General features: G+C 42.0%; 2 protein-coding genes across 4 annotated transcripts in view; one reads left to right on the top strand and one right to left on the bottom strand.

Moving 5' to 3' along the window:
* The window catches only part of ERMP1 (endoplasmic reticulum metallopeptidase 1), a 55,332-nt gene extending 44,990 nt beyond the window's left edge, over window positions 1-10,342 (top strand). Inside the window, exons 15-17 of the transcript XR_004646215.1 lie at window positions 4,750-4,885; window positions 6,991-7,192; window positions 10,255-10,342. The gene's annotated coding sequence lies outside the window, so the exon portion shown is untranslated. The remainder of the gene's footprint in view (window positions 1-4,749; window positions 4,886-6,990; window positions 7,193-10,254) is intronic.
* Window positions 9,291-13,278, bottom strand: part of RIC1 (RIC1 homolog, RAB6A GEF complex partner 1) — an 86,548-nt gene continuing 82,560 nt past the window's right edge. For all 3 annotated transcript variants that reach the window (XM_034774326.1, XM_034774328.1, XM_034774325.1), the window contains 3 exons: window positions 11,974-12,151; window positions 11,643-11,831; window positions 9,291-10,970 (listed from right to left, as the gene is read on the bottom strand). In XM_034774326.1, coding sequence (XP_034630217.1) covers window positions 10,685-10,970; window positions 11,643-11,831; window positions 11,974-12,151 — 653 coding nt within the window. In that variant the 3' untranslated portion in view covers window positions 9,291-10,684. The remainder of the gene's footprint in view (window positions 10,971-11,642; window positions 11,832-11,973; window positions 12,152-13,278) is intronic.

A 13,278-nucleotide genomic window follows, 5' to 3' on the forward strand; every position in this document is an offset into this window, starting at 1 on the left:
CTAAACTTCCCCACGGCCAGTTTATAGCCATTCGTTCTCGTGTCCACATTAGTACTGAGCTGAAATAATTCCTCTCCCTCACTGCTATTTATCCCTCTGATATATTTAAAGAGAGCAATCGTATCTCCCCTCAGCCTTCTTTTGGTCAGGCTAAACAAACCGAGCTCCTCGAGTCTCCTTTCATACGACAGGTTTTCCATTCCTCTGATCATCCTAGTGGCCCTTCTCTGTACCCGTTCCAGTTTGAGTTCATCTTTTTTAAACATGGGAGACCAGAACTGCACACAGTACTCCAAATGAGGTCTCACCAGCGCCTTGTACAACGGAAGCAGCACCTCCTTATCCCTACTAGATATACCTCATCTAATGCATCCCAAGACCGCATTGGCTTTTTTCACCGCTACATCACATTGCCGACTCATAGTCATCCTGCTGTCTACCAGAACTCTGAGGTCTTTCTCTTCCTCTGTTACTTCCCACCGATGCGTCCCCAGTTTGTAACGAAATTTCTTGTTAGTCATCCCTAAATGCATCACCTTACACTTTTCACTATTAAATTTCATCCTATTTCTGTTACTCCAATTTACAAGGTCATTCAAGTCTCCCTGCCGAATATCCCGATCTTCCTCCGTATTGGCAATACCTCTCAACTGTGTGTCATCCGCAAACTTTATCAGCCCACTCCTACATTTGGTTCTGAGGTCAGTAATAAATAGGAACTCCACTGGTGACCTCCCTCCAACCTGACAGTTCACCTTTCAGTACGACCGGTGAAGTCTTCCCAATAACCAGTTCCTTATCCACCTTTGGGTTTTCATATTGATCCCCATCTTTTCCAATTTAACCAATAATTCCTCGTGCGGTACTACATCAAACGCTTTACTGAAATAGAGGTATATTAGGTCCACCGCATTTCCCTTATCTAATACGTCTGTTACTTAAAGAAGGAGATCAGATTGGTTTGGCACGATCTGCCTTTGGTAAAACCATGTTGTAATTTGTCGCAATTGCCATTGACCTCAAGGTCCTCAACTTCTTTCTCCTTCAAAATTTTCTCCAGGACCTTGCACACTACAGATGTTAAACTGACAGGCCTGTAGTTACCTGGGTCACTTTTTTTCCCTTTCTTGAAAATAGGAACCACATTAGCTATTCTCCAGTCCAATGGTACCACCCCCGAGTTTAAAGATTAATTAAAAAATTTCGCTAAGGGGTCTGCTATTTCTCACGCCAGTTCCTTCAATGTTCTCGGATGAAGATCATCTGGTCTGCCTGACTTAGTCCCGTTAAGGTGTTCAAATTTGGCTTCTACCTCGGATACGGTAATCCCCCCTCCTTTATTCCCCTCTGTCACACTGCCACTATTCCTAATCCCTTCATTTGCCTCATTAAAGACCGATGCAAAATATTAGTTTAGATATTGTGCCATGCCTAGATTACCCTTAATCTCCACTCCAGCTACAGTCTTCAGCGGTCCCACTTCTTGATTTCTTCCTATTTATATGGCTATAAAACCTCTTACTATTGGTTTTAATTCCCCTTGCAAGGTCCAACTCTACACGGCTTTTGGCCTCTCTCACTCCATCTCTACATGCTCTGGCCTCAATAAGGTAAGTTTCCTTACTGATCCCTCCCCTCTTCCACTCTTTGTACGCTTTCTGTTTTTTCTTAATTGCCCCTTTGAGATGCTTGATCATCCAGCTCAGTCTAAATCTCTTGCCTACTAACCATTTTCCCTTTCTCGGGATACAGGCCTCCGACAGCTCCTGCAACTGTAACTTAAACTAATCCCAGGCATCATCTGCCTTTAGATCCGTAAATATGTTAGCCCAATCCAGTTCCCTAACCAGTCCTCTTAATTTATTAAAATTAGCCTTTTTAAAATTGTAAACCCTAGTCTCCGATTTAATTCTGTTAATCCTTCCATTTAGTTTAAACCGAATTAGCTCATGATCACTCGAGCCAAGGTTGTCCCCTACAACCATTTCCTCAACGGGGTCCTCACTACTCACCAAAACCAAATCTAAAATGGCCTCCGCCCTCGTTGGTTCAGCTACTACTTGATGAAGGAATTGATCAGCAAGCACATCTAGGAGCATCTGAGTCCTATTATTGCTACTAGCATTTGTTCCCCAATCTATATCTGGGAAGTTAAAGTCCCCCATAATTACACAGTTCCTATTAGTATTTACTTCCCTAAAAACATTAAATAGTTCTGTCCATATCCAGAGTAGATCCTGGTGGTGTATAGCACACCCCAAGCACTATCTCAGGGGAGGCTGTAGTAGTTTTTACCCAGTGTGAGTATTACCCAAACAGACTGTCGTATCCATTCCATCCGTTATTATTTCTTTACAGTTTACCTCATTATTGACATACAATGCCACCCCCCCTTTACCTTTGTTCCGGTCATTCCTAAACAGCACATACCCTTCCATACCTGTACTCCAGTCATGACTACCATTCCACCATGTTTCGGTTATTCCTATGATATCTGGTTTCATTTCTCTGACTAGGAGCTGCAATTCCTCCACTTTGTTACCTAGGCTTCTTGCGTTGGTGTATAAACATCCTAATGTATGCCGTGTAGCCTGTCTCCCATTAGTTATGCAATTTGTTATGGACCCCTTACTGTTCATCCCCCCTCTCCTTATGTTCAATCCCCTCCCCCTGGCTATATCTGTTCTTATCTCATCACCCTCCTTTTCAATGTTGGAATCCGGCGTGGAGATTAACTGGACATCTCCCAACCGTCTCCCCCAACTTCCTAGTTTAAAGCTCTTCTGATGAGATGAGCCAGCCTCCCTCCCAGAAGTCTATTTCCTTCCCTCCTCAGGTGAAGTCCATCCCGTGAGAACAGTTGTCTGTCCACAAAAGCCTCCCAGTGGCCATACATCCCAAAGCCCTCCTTATAGCACCACTCCCTTAGCCAACTATTTATCCTCACAATCCTGTCAGCCCTTTGCTGCCCTTCTGTAGGAACAGGCAGAATCCCACTGAAGATGATCTGAGCCTCTATTTCCTTGAGTGTCTTCCCCAGTCTGGCATAATCTCCCTTGATTCTCTCTAATGAGAACCTAGCTGTGTCATTTGTTCCTACATGTAGGATTATCAAGGGGTTTTTACCCGCTCCTTTTAGGATCCTTTTCAGCCGTAGGTCCACATCCCTTATCTTAGCACCTGGTAGACAGCACATCCTTCTGTTCTCTGGGTCTGCCCTGGTCACAGACCTGTCTAACCTCCTCAGTATGGAGTCCCCAATCACGTAAACCTGTCTTTGCCTTGTGACAGTGTGATCTACTACTCTATTCCCTCTAGTTGTAACCTGTGTCTGTTCCTATTTTCCCTTATACTCCTCTTTGTGCCATCCTGTATCCTGCCGGGGCCCATATTTGGTGCTGCCTCCATCACCTCCTCCCCTCTCTCTATGGGAGTAGTTGCTCTTCTCTTCTTGCTCACCCTCCCACCTTCAGTTACCATCTGCTGCCCCCCCCCTCCTCGTTATCCAAACACCCAAACCTGTTCCTGAGTTCTATTTATTTCCCCTTCACTGGCCCTCCTTTTCCTTGGCCTGCTTCTCAGAGTCACATGGTTCCACTGCCCTTGTTCTCCCTCTGATAATCCCCCCTCACACACTGTAGCCCCTGCTTCCACCTGAACCCCTGAGCATTCCCCCTCAACCCCTCCTTGCCTTTCCTCCATCAACTGCTCGAATCCCCTTCTAAACTCTACCAGGGCATTTACCTGCATCTCCAACCTTTGAATCTTTTCTTCCAGCAACTCTATTAGGTGACACTTCATGCAAACATACCTCTGTTCAGGCTCCCCCACTAGCACCATATACACACCACAGCTTCCACATGCAATCATCTGCATTGTGTCCTCTGCTGCCTGGCTCATGGCTGCTGCAGTCTCTGCACCTCAGGACACAAGACACACAACACACTGCGCCCTCCTGCCTCCCCCTGCAAACTCCCGTTAGCCACCCTGTTGGCTGCTTGCTGTGCCGCTGCTCACAGCTGTGCTGCTGCCTGGCTGGGTGGCCACTTATATAGGCCCCCTACGCAGCCAAGCTCCACCCCCTAATCAGGGCTCGGCATCCCTCCCAGCACACTGCCCCTACAGGCCTCTACACACACAAGCACTACAAAGACGGACACAAGTTGAATAGATGTACCAATGCAGTTTCTTCAATGCAAAGTCTGTATGAACTGCTCTGTATTAAGTCTTTTCATTTAACCCTCTGAATTCTAGAAATACTTCTGCAAGCCCTATGTGCAACTCACTCATCTCACATTATAAACTGTTCAGTCTTCAGCTAACATTTTCAGAAACTCACCTACCTTTTTTAATACCGCAGTTTTCTTGCCTTGAACACCTAATAAAGCACAGTATTGGATGGGACATGCTTCATAACTAAACTGCATATGCCCAGAGCCTGTCACTCTCATGCATTGAGTTGAAAGGTAAAGGTGCACTTGGGTGGAAGCCTTTCTTTACTTTTAGTGCTGCAGTAAGCAAGTAGTGGATTAACTGTTCTATTTGAGGTGGTAGATGTTTCTAGAGGTCTAGTCTTTTTAAAATTGCTTTCATTTAGGAGTACCTGTAAGTCTTAATAATTTAAAGCTTTACCAGTGGCGTGTCTATATAGATTAACTTCTTTGCATTTAGAAACTCATATAGTTTATTACCTTATAGTAACTGTGGCTCTATGCATTGTGTACACATGGATCCCACTCTTATACACAGGTGATCAGAATCTTTTAACCAGCAGTGTGTGTTTGGGGCTGTGCCTGTGCCCTGTATGTCTTCACACCACCCCTCTTGAGGGTGCAGCATCCCCATCTGCATATAGAACATCTTGAAGAACCTCAGTTACTGTAAGGTAAGTAACCATTGTTTTTGTGTGTGTGCATGTCTATTCTGATCTTTGTGATTACTTCACTGAGACAGGAAAAAACAGTTACTCACCTTTGTGACTGTTCTTCAACATGTTGCTCATATCCATTCCAATTAGGTGTGTGCACGCCCCGTGCACGATCGTTAGAAATTTTCTACGCTAGCACCACCCGGTGGGTCAGCTGTGGAGCCCCCTGGAGTGGCGCCTTAATGGCACTGGATATATACCCCGGCCGACCCAGCGCCCCCTCAGTTCCTTCGTGCCGGCTACTCCGACAGTGGGGAACGGGGGCAGGTTTGGAATGGATATGAGCAACACATCTCGAAGAACAAGTTACAAAGGTGAGTAACCGTTTTTTCTTCTTCGAGTGCTTGCTCATATCGATTCCAGTTAGGTGACTACCAAGCCCCACCTAGGTGGTGGGGTCAGAGTGAGACAGTGTCGTGTGCAAAACCGCTGATCCAAATGCAGCATCATCTCTGGATTGCTGTACAAGCACATAGTGAACAGCGAAGGTGTGGACTGATGACTAAACTGCAGCTCTACAAATGTCCTGGATCGGGACTTGAGCCAGGAAGGCAGTCGAGGAGGCTTGGGCCCTCGTGGAGTGGGCGGTGAGGCGTGGCATTAGGACACCAGCCAAGTCGTAGTAAGCACGAATGCAGGACATGATCCAAGAGGAGAGACGTTGGGAGGAGACTAGTAGGCCTTTCAGCCGGTCAGCTTCTGCAACAAGTTGCATTGTCTTTTGAAAGGGTTTCATACACTCAATATAGAAAGCAAGGGCCCTGCGCACGTCCAAGGAGTGCATACGCTGGTCTTGGCATATGGCTTAGGATGGAAGACCAGGAGGAATATACCCTGGTTCACATGAAAAGCTGATACAACCTTGGGAAGGAAGGTAGGGTGGGGGCAAAGCTGCACCTTGTCTTTATGGAAGACGGTGTAAAGAGGCTCAGATGTCAGGACCTTGAGTTCAGAAACACGCCTTGCTGAAGTGATAGCTACAAGGAAGACTGTCTTCCAAGATAGGTAAAGGAGCAAGCAGGTAGCCAATGGCTCAAATGGGGGTCCTGTGAGCTTGGAGAGAACCAGGTTAAGATCCCACACTGGAACGGGTTGGCGTTGCTGTGGGTAAAGGCGGCCTAAGCCCTTGAGGAATCTGACAACCATCGGGTTAGAGAAGACCAAGGAAGCGTGTTCTCCTAGCTCTCCTGTCTCACTCCGACCCCACCGCCTAGGTGGGGCTTGGTAGTCACCTAACTGGAATCGATATGAGCAAGCACTCGAAGAAGAAAAAATGGTTACTCACCTTTGTAACTGTTGTTCTTCGAGATGTGTTGCTCATATCCATTCCAAACCTGCCCCCCTTCCCCACTGTCGGAGTAGCCGGCACGAAGGAACTGAGGGGGTGCTGGGTCGGCCGGGGTATATATCCAGCGCCATAAAGGCGCCACTCCAGGGGGCTCCCCAGCTGACCCACCGGGTGTTGCTAGGGTAGAAAATTTCTCTGACGATCGTGCACGCGGCACACACCCACCTAATTGGAATCAATATGAGCAAGCACTCGAAAAAGAACCTATGTTCTAGAGGAGTTAAGCCTGCGTAAAGACTCATACTGCTTGAGCAAACTGGGCAACAGAGATGGAGGCTGATACCTGTGAATGGAGATCCATGCTGCTGCTCAGCATTTCCAGGTTAGGCTAGAAACAACCGCTGAGCTTACCTACTCTGATCTCCTGCGTAACACAGCTCTAGGAGTCCCAGGAATTAATTCCAAAAGCGATGGTTGACTGGTTTTCAATCTGTGGTCCATGGATCCCTTCGGGTCCACACAGTGTAAGATTTCCGAAGGGGAGATAAATGAAAAAATGTTGAAAATCACTGGACTAGAGCATATCTTTTGACTTAAAATTACAATGGGCTGTGGTGGACTCTCCCTCACTGGAGAATTGTTCCTCGTGGTTTAGGCCAAAGGATTCAAGCTATTGATTATATTTCTCTGCTAAACTGAAGAGCTATCAAATTTGTGTTCATGTAGGTTTTAACTTGATCAGTCTTATGATGCACATTTTCAATAACGTTTGTAGCTCTTCTCTTCCAATTTATTACCATCATTCCTGAATTGTGGACACAGCTGCACCAGTGCTAATGAGGTAATACAAGGTTCCTACTCCTGCCTGTAGATCCAAGGATTGCATAAGATTTTTTTGGCTACGGCAGTGTTCATGTTCATCTGATTATCCACAAAACTCTTGAGTCACTGCATCCCAGGATCAAGTCCCCCATTGTGTAAGTATAAGCTTACATTTGCCCTGTAAGCTAGGTCCAAACACTTGAGATAATTAGTAAATCGTACCAGAGATATCAAAGCCCCAAACGGTCAGTAATTGTTTTCTTCTAGTTCATTGATAAATATCAAGCCAAGAACCTATTCCTGCTGTACCTTACTAGATAAACATGTTTAAGGCCTGTGCACTACTGTTGCAGCTCTCTGTCCCAGGATAAGGTAGATGAGACGGTATCTTTTATTGGACCAACTTCTGTTGGTGAGAGGAAACCTTTACACACAACTCTCCATTAGTTTAATATATGCCATGTTCATTGGGTATCCATTCTAAAGCTCAGATTTGTAAAGCTATCGAGGCATGAGTCTAAATTCCATGGTCATCTGATGAAATTCAGACTGACTGCTTTAATAGCTTTTGAAAGTTAAGACTTAGGCTCCTAAATCAGTTAGGCATAGCAATGCTTAAATAGCTTTAAAACTCTGGGCCTTACAAGTGATGTAGTACTACATCACATGCCTTAGAAGTCTACATGTATACTCAGCAAGAGGAAGTTGAGCTGGCCAGCCAGTACCAACAATTTTGGACAAAATTAAGTTCTAGAAGTGGGTCCTCCACTAATGGTATCTTGTAGAGGGAAGTATTAAATGCTATTTTAATTACATTAAGATCTAATTCATTTTGCCTTTTCCCAGCTAAATAGAGCATTAACCAAGAATACTGTAAGTTTTTAGTATTGCTTTTACTAACAGCACAGCTAACTTTTTAAACACTCCTGTCCACAGGTAATTTGCTGAAACAAACACAAACAGCAACCACTAGGATATTGGTTAAGAAATAAATGTAGTATAAGGGAAAAAACCCATGCATGCTGTATTCCAAAAAGAGTAGTGTCCAGGTTGACTTAAGATGCTTTGCATTAGTGAGATCACTACAGATGACTGTTGCAAAGCAATTTCTTCTATATCTGTTCAAACTACACATAAAACAGCAGTGCTGGAATGTAAATAAGATCAAAAACTTTAAGAGGCTTATGGCAGTGATTCTCAACCAGAGGTACCTCAACTCAGATATATTTGCCTAGTTTTAAAAGTACTAGCAAAAAAGTCAGTACAATGAGTTGTTTATACACCTCTACCTCAATATAACACTGTCCTCAGGAGCAAAAAAATCTTACCGCGTTATACTGAACTTGCTTTGATCCACTGGAGTGCACAGCCCTGCTTTACTGTGTTATATCAGGGTAGAAGTGTATTACTCTATATATTTACACTGAGATGTAAATTGAGGGATAGCCAGAGACACTGAAATTTAAGTACAGTATTTTATAATTGTATGGTAAATGAGAATGTAAACAATTTTTCAGTAATAACTCATTTTTTTCTGAGGTGTAATCTGGGGGTATACAAGACAGACTGCTGAATGGTTGAGTCACTGGCTGATGGTGAAGGAACATTTGCAGCACAAAGTTCTAATGGCAGTAGCTGTCATTTTCCTACAGTAGGAAAAGTCTTGCAAGCTCACTTCAGGTGGGGGCAGATCTATCTTGACTCCTGGAATAAATCTAAGTGACTGTTCATACTATTTTTTCCATCCATTAGTGCAGCACTCAATTTACCATGCACAAATAAATTGTCAGTTATTAAAAGTGAAAAAAATAAAGTCCAAATAGTACACAAATGACAAAGTCAGACTTTTACTTATAGCATTTAAAACCCAAACTAAGTTCTTAAGGCCTGCTTTCATTTGATTTTTCTTGTCTAGCCATCCTCACAAATTTATTTTTTTCTATACCAAGTTTAAGTTAACTGTATTCTTTTAACCCAGTTATAGATTTAAAAGTCAGTTCACCAAAAGCTTAATACAACTGTTTCATTGTTCAAGTCCCCTAATTTGGATGGAAGAATATACTTCAGATAACTGACATTAGTGTGCTTTATTTACTAGGCAGGATCTGTCCCCCATAGCTATACTACTGTAGATTAACTTAATCAAAACAGGATTTGAAGTTTTGCTGCATGTAAGACAAATCAATAAAATTACACCTACAGCAGATACCATTAAACTCTTTAAAACATAAATAAGCAAGTGCAACCAGCCACTTATTTCACCCTTGTGAATATTCTTCACACTTAAGACAGGTCAGGTTTTATTTTCAGAATCTGAATGGGAATAACAGCAGAGGGAGACTATGCTGTAACTACCACATTGTAAAAAAATCAATACAATGATGTTATAAAAATAAGCCAGTGGGATTTTGTATAAAATAAGCAATGTTGCATTATTTTGTTCAGATTGCACCGTACAAACAAGCTAATATCTAAATTAATACTGTTACAGGTATTTAATATTACATATATTGGGAGACAGCAGCTAAGAAAATAAGCACCTCAAAGCAGCTATGAGACTTCTGCAGCCAGCTTTTCAGAACAGTGTCCGAAAGTTAAAATAAAATCTTATATTTAATTACAGGTATACACATTATAAAATGTTGAAAAAAAGTAAGTATGCACTGCTTACATATTAAATTTTAGTAACAGTACATAAGTGATTCTATTTATATAAAAAAATCCATTCTTGTGAAAGGAATTTACACATGAAATAAATAAACGTTCAGTAATCTTAAAATTAATTGTAGGTCAGAGTGGCCAAGTGTAAAAACCAAGCCACTTTTAAAATGTTACTCTAAGGATAGGGCAGAGTAAAAGTATGCCACATCCAGAAGGAAGTGCAACTCTGCTTTAATTTTACCAGTTAGTTATAACCATGCAAAATACACGGGTACCTTCAAATATGGTACAACTCCAAGAGCATGAACAGCACACCCTTGAGAATATTTATACAAGAATATTCACAAAAACATACACTTTACAATTCTTTAATACAAAATATTTAGTGATATCAAATAGCATAATCTATTAAACACTTAGATCCCAGTTGACTCAGGCCATAACTTTCTAACTAGCTTCGTCTTACAATTCATATTTTTAAGTGACAGGAAAAACAGGCAAGGTGGGGAGGATTATAAAATGGTGTAGTCATCTCTTGCTTTCTCTCATTATATAGGAGATATTCAGAAGGTTGTTCAAATTAGGTGACGCATATGGCAAAGGGACCCATGAAATGGATGTTAAAATAAACTGCATTGATGCCTATTGCTGTCCTTCTGCAATCAATATCCAGTACCAGAGAGGAAGCTCAATTTAGAGGAGGACAGAGGAAGAACAAGTCTTAGTCACAATAAAACCAAATCTTTTTACACAACTATTCTCTTGGTTTCAATTGTAGGTGTTTTAAAACTGAAAGGTTGAGCTGCTTATTTGAGGTCACCTTATATTCATCCATGGATTTGACATTCTCTATTCAATGCTTGTAGAAATCAAACATTAAAATCCAACCCAGGGAAGCATGTCTGAAAGCTGGTTTGCTTCCTTACAATCCTGATAATTTGTGTACTTATCTGCCAGCTGTGCTATCATTAATAGCTAAAATCATGTTAGGATACAGTGCAGTCATAACTGCCTTCCTGGAGAGGATCCTCCTCCTCTGCCCCAGACATGTCCTCTTCATGTCGACTCACACTGCTACTTCCACTATCACTCTGAGGGCTAGTGCTATGGCAGGTCAAACTCCGGCTTTCCTCTGCCCTTGGGCTGGCTTGTTCAGTAACCTTACAAGGGTTCACTGGTTGAAAAGCTTCAGGCTGCACTTGCTCTTCTGATATCTCACTTAGTTTCTGGAGCTGTGGCTTGATGACATTTAAAAATGGCTTGTACCCAGGGCTAAAGAACAAAGAAGGAAGAGGTAACTATGCAGTCAACTAAAAATAGCACTTCATTCACATTCTGCCCTCTAGGCTTCAGCAGTAAACCATTACTGTAGAGCCACCTATTACAGCTCTTGCATAAAGCGCATGGGGTCAAGCTGCTACTGTCAAACAGTGACAGCAATTCAAATAGAGACCATTGTTTCAGGGGACTATGCATTATTACAGACTGTTACAGAGCTGTGGATTTCTACAGGGAAGCTGCTAAGGAAAATTCTATTCTGAGTGTCTAAACAATGTAAATAGAGACCCAAGTAGCAGAACATTGTCAAAATACCAAATTATATATTGTAATACGAGGGTCCCTTCATTTATTCAAAAGAATTTTAAAACTTATAAAGTAGTGGAAGACACAGCACTGTGTTCTGTAATTAGTAAAAATGTAAAGTGATACATTTTCAATACAACTAGAAACCCAAGTAATCAGTATATTGCAGTGGCACTGAAAAGCCTCAGACAGGATCAAGGCCCCGTTGTTCCAGGTCTTGTACAAACACACAGGAAGAAAAGAGATTGCTATGTGAAAAACCTCAACCTCACACTAATCAATATAACCCCCAAATTGAATTACGTACAAAATTCTGTATTCAGCCATCTATCAAAACTAATCTGCTGCAATGACACTTACCAATCTGTGGAAGCCCATCTGTCTACAGCATGTAGCCCAGTCTTGATATTCTGCCAGATCTCTCCATCGGCATCAGAGGACTGCATTATGATAAAAACCTGGTTGATTATTGAAGATTCTCTGAGAATAAGGCCTATGATAATGCACCAGTCCAGACATCCTGCTTCCATGAAGATGTGTAGCAAATACCTATAAGAACAAAACAGTTCATGCAGTGGCACGCTTTTCCTCCTCCCAAGGACAAAATTCAAACAACGCTAGATCACACACATGCTAAAAGCAAGAGTGAACATATTTTAGTCTCAATTCATCTTATGATGATGTAACTTACCGTAGTTGGACCTGTGACTTGTGTGGCCCTTTACTAGCCAATTCCAGAGAGAGATGTTCCAGCTCTGACTGTGTTAAACTTAGAGTGGAGATGTTTTCATCCACCATGGTCCAGTCACCATCCACAATAGAACTTGTTTCTGTCAGGTCTGTTGCTGAACCAATGCTGCATTCATCACCTACCAAAATACATTCAACAGGATATTTAGAAAGCCATCTATTAATTTATCAGGTGTCAATGTTTTCTTTTGCACTGCTTCCTCCAGAAACTGTTTGGGCTCATTTAATAGTTAAACATTTACATACCAACGTAACTAGCTTTGGGATTCAGTAAGGGTGTTATTGGGTACTGAACAGCGAGCAGTTAGCCAGGAGCAATCTGAATGTAGGTATAGTGTCCTTCTAAGGATTTAAAGGTCTTGTTGGTGCATTGGATTAATATATACTTAAAGATAGACTTGCTTTTCTTTGCAAGCTGTTTTTTCAGTAGCAATTCTTGTTTGTACCAGGTAAAGACAATCCTGCAGGATAAACTGAGTAGGAAGAGTAATATGTATACAACAGGTCTCCCAGGCACTCATACAGATCATTTGGAAAATAGTGAAGTACTGTTGAGCTCTTGGACAGATGTAGAAATCTCCCAAACACTATTAGTAATCAGACTTACTACGGTGAACATCTTAATTGATCCTAGAACTAGAGTCAGTGGAAATAGGTTACAAGGCTGTTCTTAGCATGTGCGCAACATGCCCAAGATTCATCACCAAATTTGGTCTGCTGGTTGGATCATTAGCTTCCCTGAGCATGACATGAATGCTGATTCATGCCCCCAGTTAATCGTTATTTCCAACAGTCCTATGTGCCTTTGATTCCTGTTTATGCTCTAAAACAGTCAGTATTAAGATGAAGTGAGTGAAATTGTCATGAAGGATACACATTTAGTCTGAAGAGCAGGAGTGGATTGGGAAGTGTGAAACTGATTTAAAATTGACTAGTCTTTTTCCAAAAAAATCAAGATACAGAAAGGAAACAGTCAAATTTTGTTATTAAAATCATCAGTTTTAATAGTTTTAGGTCCTACCAACACAGGTAAGGACCTTTTCTAAAAAAACACCAGACATGATTTTTTACTTTCAAGTCCTTTTAAATACAGCTGTCGCTTGCATGGTCATAGTCTTCAATTCTGACTCAGCCACAAAGTTGTCAATGTACTTTTAAATGTTTCTAGCATACTTTTCCACTGACTGAGCCAATCTTTTCTGCATTATTGTATCACCAGATAACAGGACAGCACCATACAGCAGTG

The sequence above is a fragment of the Trachemys scripta genome, chromosome 6, assembly GCF_013100865.1.
Source record: "Trachemys scripta elegans isolate TJP31775 chromosome 6, CAS_Tse_1.0, whole genome shotgun sequence".
Classification (NCBI taxonomy): Eukaryota; Metazoa; Chordata; order Testudines; family Emydidae; genus Trachemys; species Trachemys scripta.